Raw genomic sequence first — 13753 nt, forward strand, 5'->3', positions numbered from 1 at the left:
TTTATCAACATTTTATATGCTTTATTGAAAGTTGACAAGTGCAACAGTTAAATACAGTGACACCTTACAACTGTGTAGAGAACATGCACAGAAACATATGCATATAACTACTATACAGGTGATATGCAGAAACCCCTACTGGGAAATCCATTTCATTAGCTAGAATTGAGCATTTTTCAAAGTATTCAACCAGCTCAATTGAAAGACTTCAGTGAACAGGGATTTACTTCAGGGTATTCAGCAGCTAGATTTCAGATTACACAAAGTGAGTAACTGTGCCAAATTCTTCAAATTTCTTTAGGTGTGGTTTTTGTCATGTAGCAGTTTTTATGTAGATCGATATATAAAAGTCCACACCTCCTCAGACGGCCAATGGAACATCTAAATTTCAATCTGTACAACCTAAGTAGTAGTTACAGTCCTCTATTGTACAAAATAGTTACACTACATACACAAATATACAATAAGCAAAACAACCTTCATGGTAAGATAGCCTAGGTCCCAGCTACCTGTCACCATTTTGTCACTCTCATAGTTTTGTGTCATCCACTGTTTGAGAAGAGGCACAGTACTATTGTTTTTTATGGATTTTGGTGACAGTCGTCAAATCTGTACAGTGAACTCTGCTCCCCCTCACTTTAGTCTTTTTACCCTCCTTTCAAGCTCCTCCTGGGGGGAGGAGAGAGGCGAGTCCAGTGAGGAGCTCCATCGCTTCACAACCCCATGTAGGACACTAAGCGCAAGCAGGAGAGAGAACCCTTGGACGTGAGGGGTAGGGAGCCGGAAGGGATGGAAAGGCACACAGCTCCTGAGCATGAATTAAACCATTTCTCAGATATCTGCCAAGCTGCATGAGGTCCCAGTACATCCATGCTAATTCTCGGATTAACCTTTAATTCACCCAACTAAGAAATTTCTCCAAGCCATAAGCATATGAGTGTTTAATACTGGAAAAGAGAGAATGGCATATGTCAGTCTCACGTCTCTTTCGCAGTGAGCAATGAAATGGGTGACTGTGGAGGCAGATTCTCCCTAGCACATCTTCTCCGTCTGTTCAGTTCACACGCAGCAGCCAGTTCTGCGGGGGCATAGGCAGCTATGCGGTTGGTCCTGAGCCCTGCGATGCTGGCTGGGCGGGGGGCTGTGTGGTGCCCTGTGGCTGGGTGGTGGCAGGTGGGGAGCCAGTCTGCAGCTGTGCCTGAAACTGGGCAAGCTGCTCAGGACTGGCCAGTGTCTTCAGCAGATTGTTCTCCTGCTCCAGCTGGGAATTTTTCTCTATTAGTTCTTTGATTTGCTCTTTGAGGACCTCCACTTCTTCTCTGACCGCATACATCAAATGGCTTTTCACTAGATCCTGCAAAGAAGAGAGAAAAGGTTTAACTCACTATTTGCTATTTTCTGGACTCTGAGTTTCTAAGACATTATTTTATATGGCTCTCGCTATTTACATATTCCGCCTTTAAAGTTCGTTCAATGACACTTGGGGAATCTGAATACAGCCATGACTGTACAATACTTGAGTTTAACGTATAAATGATCAAGCTTTGTAAAAGTCTGTGCTTCTCTACAGACGTTGGCCAGAAACGCCCAAGTCCGGCTTCCTATCTGAGACTGGGCCAGAGCCGGGCGCTGGGTCCCCGACTGAGACCAGCAGCGGGGATGTTCAGGCCACAGCGCGCCCACCGCGTCCCCGCCCCCAGGCCCCGCCCCACGCTCGCCCGGAGCCGCCTCCTTCAGCACCGGCTGCAGCCAGTTCCTACCGAACATGTTGCCGCATTTTCTTCCCTCCACCCCCCCCCCCCCCCCCGCTTTTCGTGATTAAGCTGACATCACAGAAACCTGGGTAGACGTCGCAGCCAATGGGAGCCCGAGTTATTTATAGCTCCGAATTAAAGGTTCAGAGTTTGCCTAGCAACAGTGGGCAGAGAATCCCGTGAGAAGAGCCACAGGCGCTGCTCCAATAACAAAGAACGGCCAAGGCGGAAATAAAAAATAGGAGAAATCCAGGCGCAGGCTAAGAAAACAAAACTTTTCTCCGATTCTTCTTCATTGTGCAGAAGCCCGCGCCACCGGGGACCCGTTTGTGCACCGTCTAGAAGGCCCTTACCCAGGATCCCGACTTCTGGGGCCCTCCCCACCTCCCGGCTCCCTAGTAAAATGTTAGGATTCCTAGTAAAGCCACATCGCTAAAGATGTGCTCACGACCAGCCGAAGGAGACACTGGGCCAGCGCTTGCTTCCCTAATAAATCCCCAGCAAAAAGGGTCACCGTGAGAAAATCCCCTTGTGTGAAACCAGTCCCGGGAAGGAGACTATTTACTACCCACAGGGCCCCTTTCTCCCTCCACGGCTGCCGTGTTAGGTGGCTCCACGCTGGCCGAATGGAGACAGCGCCGGCATTTCTATGCGCATCAAGAGCAATCGACATCATCTGAACTTAGGGATGCACTGGTTCCACGAAACATCTTATTTTTGTGCTGTGCCCACATTTACTATAAATGATTTTTCATCAGTACATACCATAGCTTGCTCGATTTTGTTGTCAATAGCTACCACACTTGCACCAGAGGAGCTGAAAAAGAGGAGGGAAAAAGGTCATCGATAAATGGTATCTTAAGCGTCCAAGATAAAAAGGATCTTGCAATTTTGTGATATTGCTAGCATCATATTTTGAATATTCTTTAACACTATGTAATGTATCACCCTCCAGGAAATGCCAGCCCCTTTCTTACTAACGAATATCCAGGCATCTCCCTATTTTAGTAAGCCACAAAGGACTAAATTACATAATGTGGGGAAAGCCTGTTCTCTGGCCAGATTTGAAAAAATAAGGTTATTCTAAACATATCGAAAAGCAACATCCATGTCACCATAATCTCTCAGCAATGGACAAAGGAATTCTCCTGGCTATCTTTCACCTGTATTATTGTAAGTATCCCACGAATAAATTTAAAGAAACTATCCTAGCCGACATTTACCTATTATCAAGTCTCACAGAAGCGTTTTCAGTCCCCAGCAAGGATGACAAGAAAGAAATTGAAAAATGTCTCAGTTGGTAAACTCCTAGATCCATCGCCACTGGTCTACACCATTGGGATTTCATGCAATTGCAGCCAAAAACACCCTCGTGGAAAAAAAGAGGGAACACCAGCAGCCTTGTATAAGCTAGATAAAAATCTTCTGGCTTTCCGCAGCCCAGGGAGAAACAGAAAACGGCAGCCCTAATTTAAAGAAACCCAGCTTCTGGGGCTTCGTGATCCCAGGAATATGCAGATCCCAGTGCCGTGCAGAGCCGCTTCCCAGATCCGCAGCCGGGCTCCACTCAGCTCTAGACCAGGACTCCCGGTCTTAGTGCAAAATATATGCAGGAAAGAGCTGCGCCGATTGGCCGGCACGCCACTGGGACCGCCCCCTTCTCCCTTCCCCTTCTCCCTTCCTGGTCCTCCCGCTTCTCTGCTTCCCCGCCTCCCCCCACCCCCACCTCCGCCCCCATTCTCCGGATCCCGCTCGTGGGGTGGGCTGGCCTGGCGAGGGCCGTGCTCAGAGGGAGTGGGGTGCTGGGCCCAGAGGTTTCCAGGGCGGCCTCAGAACACTGGGCCACTGCTTCGGCAGAAAATGTGAAGGGTCCCTGAAAAATACTATAGGGGCCCCCGCACGTGCTTACGTTTAAGGGAGTCAGACCCCGACCCCGGAGCTGTGTCCCGCGGCTGCTGAACGGCGAAAGCTTCCTATTTGCAACCAGAACCGTCTGAGCTACTGGGCATGCCCAGTCCCACCACTGTAAGACTTGCAAGAGCTCGAATGTCTTGATTTCAATTATCTAGTTCTTACCGGCAGCGGTACTGGGAGGATTTTATAGACGGTTTTATTTTTAAGGATAATCATCCTGCGATCATACTATTTTTTTAATTTTAGAGGGAAAAAAATCACATTTACTCTTTGAGAGATACTACCTTTTGTTTTATAGAAACAAAACAAAAAACATTATATATTCTTTGCTAGGCATGAGGGAAAGACTCCAGATAAAATCCAGGATCTTCCCAAAAAGCCCCCAGAGCCACAAACCTTAAAATCATATCTCCCTATTAGCACCTTCTCCCCAGTAATTAAATATGCCTTCTTCTATTTAGACCTAGAAAAGTCAATCCACAGGTTGAATTCCACATAGATCTATTTTTAGTAAGTCCCTAAGGCACGTTTTTGGAAGCTGAGTAACAATTCCTCTAAGACTCAGTCCCTCAATCCAGTGCGCCTTCTTACATCAGAGGGATTGAAATATGGTCAAGTATGTATTCAAAGCACACAAATCCTTGAAGTTAGTCTCTTTGCCCATTTGCGTGTCCAGAACCAGAAAAAGGAGGATATAATCGTGGTTAAAAATAGTTAAGCAGCCAATAGATGCTGTAGGCTCACCTCTGTTTCATCCTCTTGGCCACACTGACCAAATAATTCTCTTCTCCAAACCAAAATCAAGAGATGTGGGAATAAAATAGCTTAACCCTTTCAAAATTTCCTATATTAATTTAAAATACTTTCAGGGATGCATCAATTAAGGCTACAACTTAATATACTAGAAATCTAAGCCCTGAAGTTTACTTGATTATAACATAAACAGTTTGCAAGTCAATACATGCGAGAAAGAAAACTTAACCTCTACAATACTGCCCTCTAATGGCATGATAATATAAAATCCAAAAAATCTACAAAGTACTTGGGGAGACCTCTAATCTGTAGATAAAATTGTCTCATCACAAGTAATTCCAACATAAAATCTGACCGTAGAACATATATATGTAATACACGCACATGCACAAACACACACAGTCTTCTCTCCCAAATAAGCATCTTTCCTCAAGCAGCATCCTTTCCTAAAACTGCCATCAGAGCCATTTAGACAATTTTTAAGTTAACTCAATGCTGATAGTGGGGGTAGGTGGATTTGGTTTTCAGAAACTGTCCAAAGTAATTAGGAACCAGACCAGATCTGGTGAGCGCAGTAGATGATGAAGACCACAATTCTCTTTTGGGTTAAAAACCAAAGTGGGACTAACTATAAAGCGATGAGATTCCCTTTTTACTGAAAGGTTCATATTCTCCAAATTTTAAGGTTTGGCTTTTAAATAACAGTAATTGTTAGCATATTTATAATTTATAAAAATTAAACATATTAACTCATATGATGCTTATTTTTTTAAAAAAAGATATCCATTTCCAATAAAAAGAGACTAAGTATAAGCTTGGAAATCATAATTATTTGGGAAGCAGGCATGTGGCCCCTAAGTCTATGAATGCTAACCAGAATATTATTTACTGCATGATAGTTTCTATATTTTGAAAGTTAAAGCTATACCTAAAACTATTTGTATGCTAAATTCCATGTACATATTTTAACTGAATGCCAACTTCACGAAAAAACGGTATTAAAGCATCATTTAAGCTATAAAAAGAGCTTTAAAAAACAAAACTCTAAGGTCATATAAAAAATTTTTAAATTCCCGCTTGAGTATTAAAAAATTACTAAATTAACTGAATTTATTCATGCTGTTCTTCAACATAAACAGAAAGCTGTTTTTATTTCAATCATTTTAACTGATCATCCATTGTATCAAGCAAGAGAAGCAAATATAAGCAACCATAGTCTAACCCATTTCCCTATTGAAGTACATTACAGTTATTGTTACTACTTGGATATTTTAAATAAAATTGCAAGAAACATCCTTCTACATACATCCTTGAACATGTATGTGTGTGTGCACACTTCTGGAGAATTTGTTGAGCCAAAGGATTTGCAACTAATAAAATGATTAGCAATCTAATCTTTTCATATATTTCACATAAATATGCTAGATTCCTTTAAAACTAGACTTTTGTATGAAAACTGAAAAGATAATTTGAAAAAGAAGGCAAAGGAAATGGAAAGCTACATGGAGGGAAAACCCTTGGATCAGAAATGTCTGTGGCACAAATGGCTAGAATTACGTTCAAAGGCTCTTCTAATTGCAAGACAAACGATCCATATGTCTGGTGCCTCGTCAGAGCTAAGACTTGCTGACAGGGCAGAGAAAAACACTACAAGGCTTCCAGGAGAGATCCTTAAAGTCATGGACCATATAAGTCCATTTCAGGACTGAGCAAAGATCAGGAGGTACCACCCCAGTGGGAACTCATACACATTAAACAGCCTGGACAACTGAGATTGAGGTATTTTCTGTTGTTGTCTGCCTAAGAGCCTTTTTACATAGACTCCAATTCAACCGCCACTGCATATTGGTAGCAAGCATGACAGGATAGGAAAAGAGGAACGGGCCTGAGTGTTTCTGGTTCCTATAACAAGTGCTTTTCTTCCAAACTTGATCTGACTTGGCCAACACAGGTACAGTCAGAGATTCAGCACTCAAGTAGAGTAACCTCTTTCTCCCCCTGTCCAAACTCCTTGCAAATCTAAAACAACTGCCAGGAAAGAAGCAAAGGCACATTACCCTGTACCTGACCAAATCACTCCTGTCTAAGGACTCCCACGTCACCTCCCTTTTTCTAGTTTACTCTCACTAGGCGTGGGAATATACTTACCAGGTTTAACAAATGAAACTACAGGACTATCAGTTAAATGTGAATGGTAGATAAACAACAAATAATGTTTTAGTGTCGGGTCCCACCCACTGTCAAAACAAGAAGAAATGCCAAAGAAATGGCTGTTAAATTCAACCACATTTTACATTTCCTTATCTCCACAGAAAGGCTGGTTGGAAAAAGCTTCCAAAAAGAACAGTGGCCAGGCGCGAGCACAGTGGCTCATGCCTGTAATCCCAGCACTTTGAGAGGGTGAGGTGGGCAGATCACTTGAGGTCAGGAGTTCAAGACCAGCCTTGCCCACATGGTAAACCCCTGTCTATACTTAAAAAAAAAAATAAAAATAAAAATAAATTAGCTGACGTGGTGGCACATGTCTATAATCCCAGTTACTGGGGAGAGGCTGACGAAGAATTGCTTGAACCCGGGAGGCAGAGGTTGCAGTGAGCTGAGATTGCATCATTGCACTCCAGCCTGAGCAACAGGGCAAGGCTCTGTCTCAAAAACAAACAAACAAAGAATCGGAAGAGAAACTTAAGGGATAAATCTAGGAGGTCCAACATCAAAATAGGATGCATTTCTATTTTAGAGAGAGAACAGATGGAAGAGAATTATCAAATAATTTAAGAATTGTTCCAGAACTGAAGGACACAAGTCTCCAGTTAAATGAGATGACCAAATGCCCACCACAAGAAATGAAAAAGCCCTCCACTGAAGCACACCACCCTGAAACCTTAATCACTAGGCAGACAGAGAAAATCCTAAAAGCTTCCAAATGGAAGAAACAAGTTACAAACACAGGGACTAGCAACAGAACCACTTTACTGGCAGCCAGAAAAAGATGAAGGAAATGTCTTTAAAATTCTGAGAGTAAAGAGTTTTTTATCCAGAATTCTTTATTTGGCCAAATCATCATTTGAGGGTAAAGGCAGAATTAAAACATTTTTAGATACTGCAGACACCAAAATGGAGGAGCAAATCAAGATAAAAGGCAGGCATGGGAAATAGGAACCAGGAACTCAGATACTGGAGGAAAGGAAGGGAATCATCAGGCTGAAGTCCAGGGAGATCTCAGGGGGACTCCTGCTGGACAAGCCCAGGCTGCAGCTGGTCTGTACCTGGTCTGCAATGGTAAGGGAAGATGGAGAACTCCAGGAGGGAGAGCTTCCGTGCTAATGAACACACAGATTATCTAACACATCTAAGCATTTGCAGGGCACAGGGGAGCTACTGATAGGTATATGATAGATCTAATGGAACAATTAGATAAGCTCAAAGCAGTTTGAAAACAGAGCAAGGAAGAAAACATGGAATACTCATAAATAAAATCTACATGACCCATATTATTTTTTCATTTTTTTATGGATTTACCTTTAAAAAGTTAACTTTATTGAGGAGGTAACAGGAAGAAAAATTGCATGGCAGGAATGGTTTAGAAGTGCTAAATCCTATTCTACTACAACTTGATTACCTAAAATCTAAAATGGAAAAAGCAAGAAATAGTGTAAGTATAAATATATTACATAGAAATGTGGAGGTAAAGACGAGAAAAAACAACTAAAATTTAAAAGTGGCTGCGTCTAAGGCACCGACTGGATGAGTGAAAAAAGGGAACTGCTATTTTTTTTCCTATTCATTCTATTTGCTCTTTGGGTATGTACATGTATTTTGATTAAAACACACACACACACACACACACACACACTTTAAAAGGTTTATAGAGATCTGCAGCACTTTTCCTGCTTCCAGGCTTCAGCAGAGTCCTTACCACACCTGCATGTAGGAAACTACCAGAGGCTTGGGAGAGAACCACCAAAAAGCAGCAGGCAGAACAATTTTCAGAAATCACATAGGGTAGGCACAGTTGGTATTACCACCCACCAGCCTAAATGAAAAAACTCTGTAAACAGGGACATCAGATATTCAGAAGGATACTGCCTAAGTCTCCTTCTGAATGCTTAGAAGAATTCTAATTCCCTTCAGTCTAGGACTCATTTAAGGGAAAAATGAGTCCTAGACTGAAGGGTGTTTTGGTCCTACATAAAGCAGTTTAAAAGGAAGCCCTGAAAGGTCAAACTGTTTCCAAGTAACTTAATTTTCTCTCAAAACAAAGCTCAAGAATATTTAATAAAGTCTCTAGCATCCAATAATTCACAATGTCTGGCATCCAATAAAAAGTACCAGGCATATAAACAAGCAGGGAAATATGACTCATGAGGAGAAAAATTAATCAAAATGACCCAGATATGACAAAGATGATTTATAGACAGGAACATTAAAAACAGTTATAACTATATTTCATATGTTCAAGAAAGTAGATGAAAACATTAGCATATTAAGGACAGGTGTGAGAAATGTTAGAAAACCTAAATTAAATTATCAAGGTGAAAAATACAATATTTGAGAAGAAAAATACACTAGATGAGATTAACAGTAGATTCGATAGGGCAGAAGTAGTATTAGTGATATATGAGCAATCCAAAATAGAACACAGAAGAAATATTGAATCAAAAGAACAAATCGGCCAGGTGTGGTGGCTCACGCCTGTAATCCCAGCACTTTGGGAGGCCAAGGCAGGTGGATCTCTTTAGGTCAGGAGTTCGAGACAAGCCTGGCCAATATGGTGAAACCCCGTCTCTACTAAAAATATAAAATAGTCAGGTGTGGTGGCACGCACCTGTAATCCCAGCTACTCGGGAGGCTGAGGCTGGAGAATTGCTTGAACCCAGGAGGCGGAGGTTGGAGTGAGCTGAGATTGCACCACTGCACTCCAGCCTGGGCCACAGAGCGAGACTCAAAAAAACAAAAGAAAAACAAATCAAAAAAAGAACAAAGTGTCAATAAGCTGTGGGACAGTTTCAAGCAACCAAATATATCTGTAGCGAAGTCCCTAAAAAAAAAAAAAAAAAAAAAAAAAGGAGAGAAAACATTTTAAGAAATAATGGTAATTTTCCTCACATTTTATTAAAACAATAACCTACAGATCCAAGAAGCTAAACCCCAAATGAGAACTGTGAAGAAGTCTACAAGGTGTATCATAATCAGATTGCTTACTATCAGTGATAAAATCTCAGAAGCAGCCAGAGGAAAAAAACTAGGTTATGTACAGAGCAACAAAGATAAGAATGATAGCTGACTTCTGGTTGGAAACAATGCTAGACAGAAGACAGTGCAGCAACATCTTTAACTGAAAGAAAAAAAACAAAACAAAACCCTGTCAATCTGTAATTCTATGCCCAGTGAAAACATCTTTCAGAAATTTAAGGTGAAATTAAGACTTTTCAGACACACAAAGCTGGAAGGATTCATCACTGTAACTCCTTCAGACAGAAGGAAAATGATACCAGATGAAAAAACTAGATCTATGCAAGAGAATGAAGAGCACCAGAAATGATAACTAATGGTTAAATACAAAAACTTCTCCCCCTTACTATTTACATCTAAGATAACCGACTGTTGCCAGGTGTAGTGCCACATACCTGTAGTCCCAGCTTCTCAAGAGGCTGAGGTGGGAGAACCACTTGAGCCTAGCTAGGAGTTTGAGGCCATCCTGGGCAACATACTGAGGCTCTGTCTATAATAATCATTGACTGTTTAAAGCCAAAAATAACAATGTATGGGAGTATACTACAATATGTAGATGTAAATGTATGACAAAGATAGAACAAGGGCTAAGAAGGGGGAAGGGAAGTATACTGCTGAGTACATTATGATAAGTTAAAGATGTATGCTATAAACTGTAAATCTAACGAGCTAACACAAGAGGATAAAATGGAATCATAAAAAATGTATAATCGGCCGGGCGCGGTGGCTCAAGCCTGTAATCCCAGCACTTTGGGAGGCCGAGACGGGCGGATCACAAGGTCAGGAGATCGAGACCATCCTGGCTGACACGGTGAAACCCCGTCTCTACTAAAAAATAAAAAAAACTAGCCAGGCGAGGTGGCCGGCGCCTGTAGTCCCAGCTACTCAGGAGGCTGAGGCAGGAGAATGGCGTGAACCTGGGAGGCAGAGCTTGCAGTGAGCCGAGATCTGGCCACTGCACTCCAGCCTGGGCGGCAGAGCGAGACTCCGTCTCAAAAAAAAAAAAAATGTATAATCTAAAAGAAAGCAGAATAAGAGGAAAAGGGGAATAAATAATAGAATAAAAAATGAATACCAAGATAGCAGATTTAAACCAACTGTATCAATAATCACATTAGGCTGGGCGTGGTAGCTCACACCTGTAATCCCAGCACTTTGGGAAGCCCAGGTGGGTGGGTCACTTAAGTTCAAGACCAGCCTGGCCAACATGGTAAAAACCCATCTCTACTAAAAATACAAAAATTAGCCGTGCCTGGTGGTGCATGCCTGTAATCCCAGCTACTTGGGAGGGCTGAGGCAGGAGAATTGCTTGAACCCAGGAGGCAGAGGTTGCAGTGAGTTGAGATTGCACTACTGCACTGCAGCCTGGCGAACAGAGCAAGACTTTGTCTCAAAAAAAAAAAAAAAGAAAAAAAAGAAAAGAAAACAATAATCACATTAAATATAAATGGTCTCAATTAAGCACCTCAATTAAAAGGCAGATATTGCCAGTTTGGATGAAAAACCAAGACACAACTATATGCTGCCTATAAGAAATATACTTTAAATATAAAAACACAAATAGGTACAATAAGAATATGGAAGAAGATATGCCATGTTAACAATAAAAGAAAGCTGAGGTGGCTATATTATTCGAAGTAGACTGCAGTGCAAAGAATATTATAAAGAATAAAGGTCATTACATAATAAAAGGTCGATTTTATCATTATGTTCTCTGACTACAATATAATTAAATTAGAAATCAATAACATGAGATTATCTGAAAAATTTCCAAATACTTGGGGAAAAAATACACACATCTAAGTAACCCATGGGTCAAATAAGCAATCAAAAGGAAAATTAGGAAATATTTTGCACTGAATGAAAATAAAAACAAGGCATATCAAAATTTATTTCAATAAATTTAACAATTTAAACAAAAATGGACAAATTCTTATAAAGACACAAACTACCAAAACTCACATGAGAAGAAAAAGGTAACTTGAATAGTCCCGTATGTATTTGCAAAATTGAATTTATAGTTTAAACTCTTTCTATAAAGAGAACCTCAAGCTCAAATGGTTTCACTGGTAAATTCCACTAAATATTTAAAGAAAGAAATAACACCAATTCTATACAAACTCTTCCACAAGACTAAAGAGAGAAAATTTTAAAAAACCACTTTACAACTCATTCTATGAGGCCAGCACTCCCTTAACACTAAAGCCAGATAAAGACATTATAAAAAAGAAAAACTACAGACTAATAGCTCTGATAAACATAGATGCAAAAGTTCTTAACAAAATTTTAGCAAATCAAATCCAACTATATATAAAAAGAGTAATATATTATTAACAAATGGCATTTATCCTGGGAATGCAAAGTAAACATTCAAAAATCATGTAATTCACCCTATCAACAGACTAAAAAGAAAAAATATAATCTCATTATATGCAAAAAAAAAAAAAAGCATTTGACAAAATCACCATCCATTCATGATTTTTTAAAAAGGAAAAGAGAAAAACTTTAAGCAAAATAGGAATTGAAGGAAACTTCCTCAACCTGATAAGGGGCATCTACAAAAAACATTCAGCAGACATCATATGTAACAGTAAAAGAATGAATGGTTTCCCCCTAAGGCTAGAAACAAGGCAATAGTCTACTCTCAGCATTCCTATTCAACATCATACTGAAGATAACAGCCAGGCAATAAGGCAAGAAAAAGAATAAAAGTCATCCAGACTAGAAAGAAAAAAAAAAAAAAACCTATTCACAGATAACATGACTATCTATGTGGACACTCCTCCAAAAATCTGCAAATAAATTATTAGAACTAACAAGATACAAGTTTCTCGAGGTCATGAGCTAGAATTTCAATGTACAAATATCAAATATATTTCTATATACCAGCAATGAACACAAAGTGAAATTTTAAAACAAAAATACATGAAATAGGTATAAATCTAAGAAAATATGTAGAAGAGCTCTATGCTGAAAACTATAAAACATTGCTGAAAGAAATCAAAGAGCACCTGACAAATGACAAGATACTCCATCTGTGGATTAGAAGATAATATCATTAAGCTATCAATTCCACACTTCCCAGCTACCGTATAGATTCAGTATAATCCCTATCAAAATTTTAAGACATTTTATTGAAAATGACAAAGTGATTCTAAAATTTATGTATAAAAGCTAAGAAACTAGAATAATTGAAACAATTTTTGAAAAAGAACAAAGCTGAAGAACTCCCATTACCAGATCTCAAGATTTTCTGTAAAGCTACTTGCATCACCATAGTGTGGTGCTAGTAAAAGGACAGACATAGAGTAACGGAACAAAACAGATTAGTCAAAGATACACACACACACACACACACACACACACACACACACACGCAGCAAATCGATTTTCCACAAATATGTAAAGCAATTCAGAAAAGTCTTCAGCAAATGGTACTGGAACAACTGCAAAGAACAAATACAACTGATCCATTCTTTACACCATATGAAATATTAACTTAAAATAGATCATAGACCTAACTGTAAAATCCCAACCTATAAAACTTCTATAAGAAAACATAAATCTTTTGAACCTGAACCAGTAAAGATTTCTTAGGTAAGACACCAAAAGCACAATCCATGGAAGAAAAAAAATGGATAAAATGTACTTTTACCATAATGAAAACTTGTTTTTTGAAAGATCATGTTACAAGAATGAAAAAACAAACTATAGACCAGAATTAAGTACTGCAAGTCACATATCTGATAAAGGACTTATATCCAGAATATATAAAGAACTCAAAACTCAATAGCAAGAAAGCAAACAACCCAATAAAAGAAAAGGGCAAAAGACATGAACAGTCACTTTATCAAAGATACATGGATGGTAAATAAGTACCTGGAAAAAATGCTGAACACCATTAATTGTTAGAGAAATGCAAATTAAAACCATGATATGCCACTACACACCTATCAGAATAGCTAAAATATAGTTTAAAATTTTAAACCTGAAAATACAAAATGCTGAAAAGAAGGCAGAAAAATTGGAAGACATATATTGATGATGGGAATGCAAAATGGTACAACCACTTTGCAGAAGAGTTTTACACTTATTTATAA

The 13753-nt window shown here is 39.6% G+C and overlaps 1 protein-coding gene across 4 annotated transcripts in view; it reads right to left on the reverse strand.

The window, feature by feature from the left end:
• TSC22D1 (TSC22 domain family member 1) overlaps nt 1-13753 on the reverse strand; it is a 145642-nt gene continuing 131889 nt past the window's right edge. For 2 of the 4 annotated variants that reach the window (XM_015439241.4, XM_065533202.2), the window contains 2 exons: nt 2520-2571; nt 1-1354 (listed from right to left, as the gene is read on the reverse strand). In XM_015439241.4, the coding sequence (XP_015294727.3) occupies nt 1097-1354; nt 2520-2571 (310 nt within the window). In that variant the 3' untranslated portion in view covers nt 1-1096. Of the gene's footprint in view, nt 1355-2519; nt 2572-2977; nt 3335-3663; nt 3758-13753 lie in introns of those variants that run through there. The other 2 variants (XM_005585773.5, XM_005585771.5) reach the window with 2 other exon arrangements.

The sequence above is a fragment of the Macaca fascicularis genome, chromosome 17, assembly GCF_037993035.2.
Source record: "Macaca fascicularis isolate 582-1 chromosome 17, T2T-MFA8v1.1".
In the NCBI taxonomy this organism is placed as follows: domain Eukaryota; kingdom Metazoa; phylum Chordata; class Mammalia; order Primates; family Cercopithecidae; genus Macaca; species Macaca fascicularis.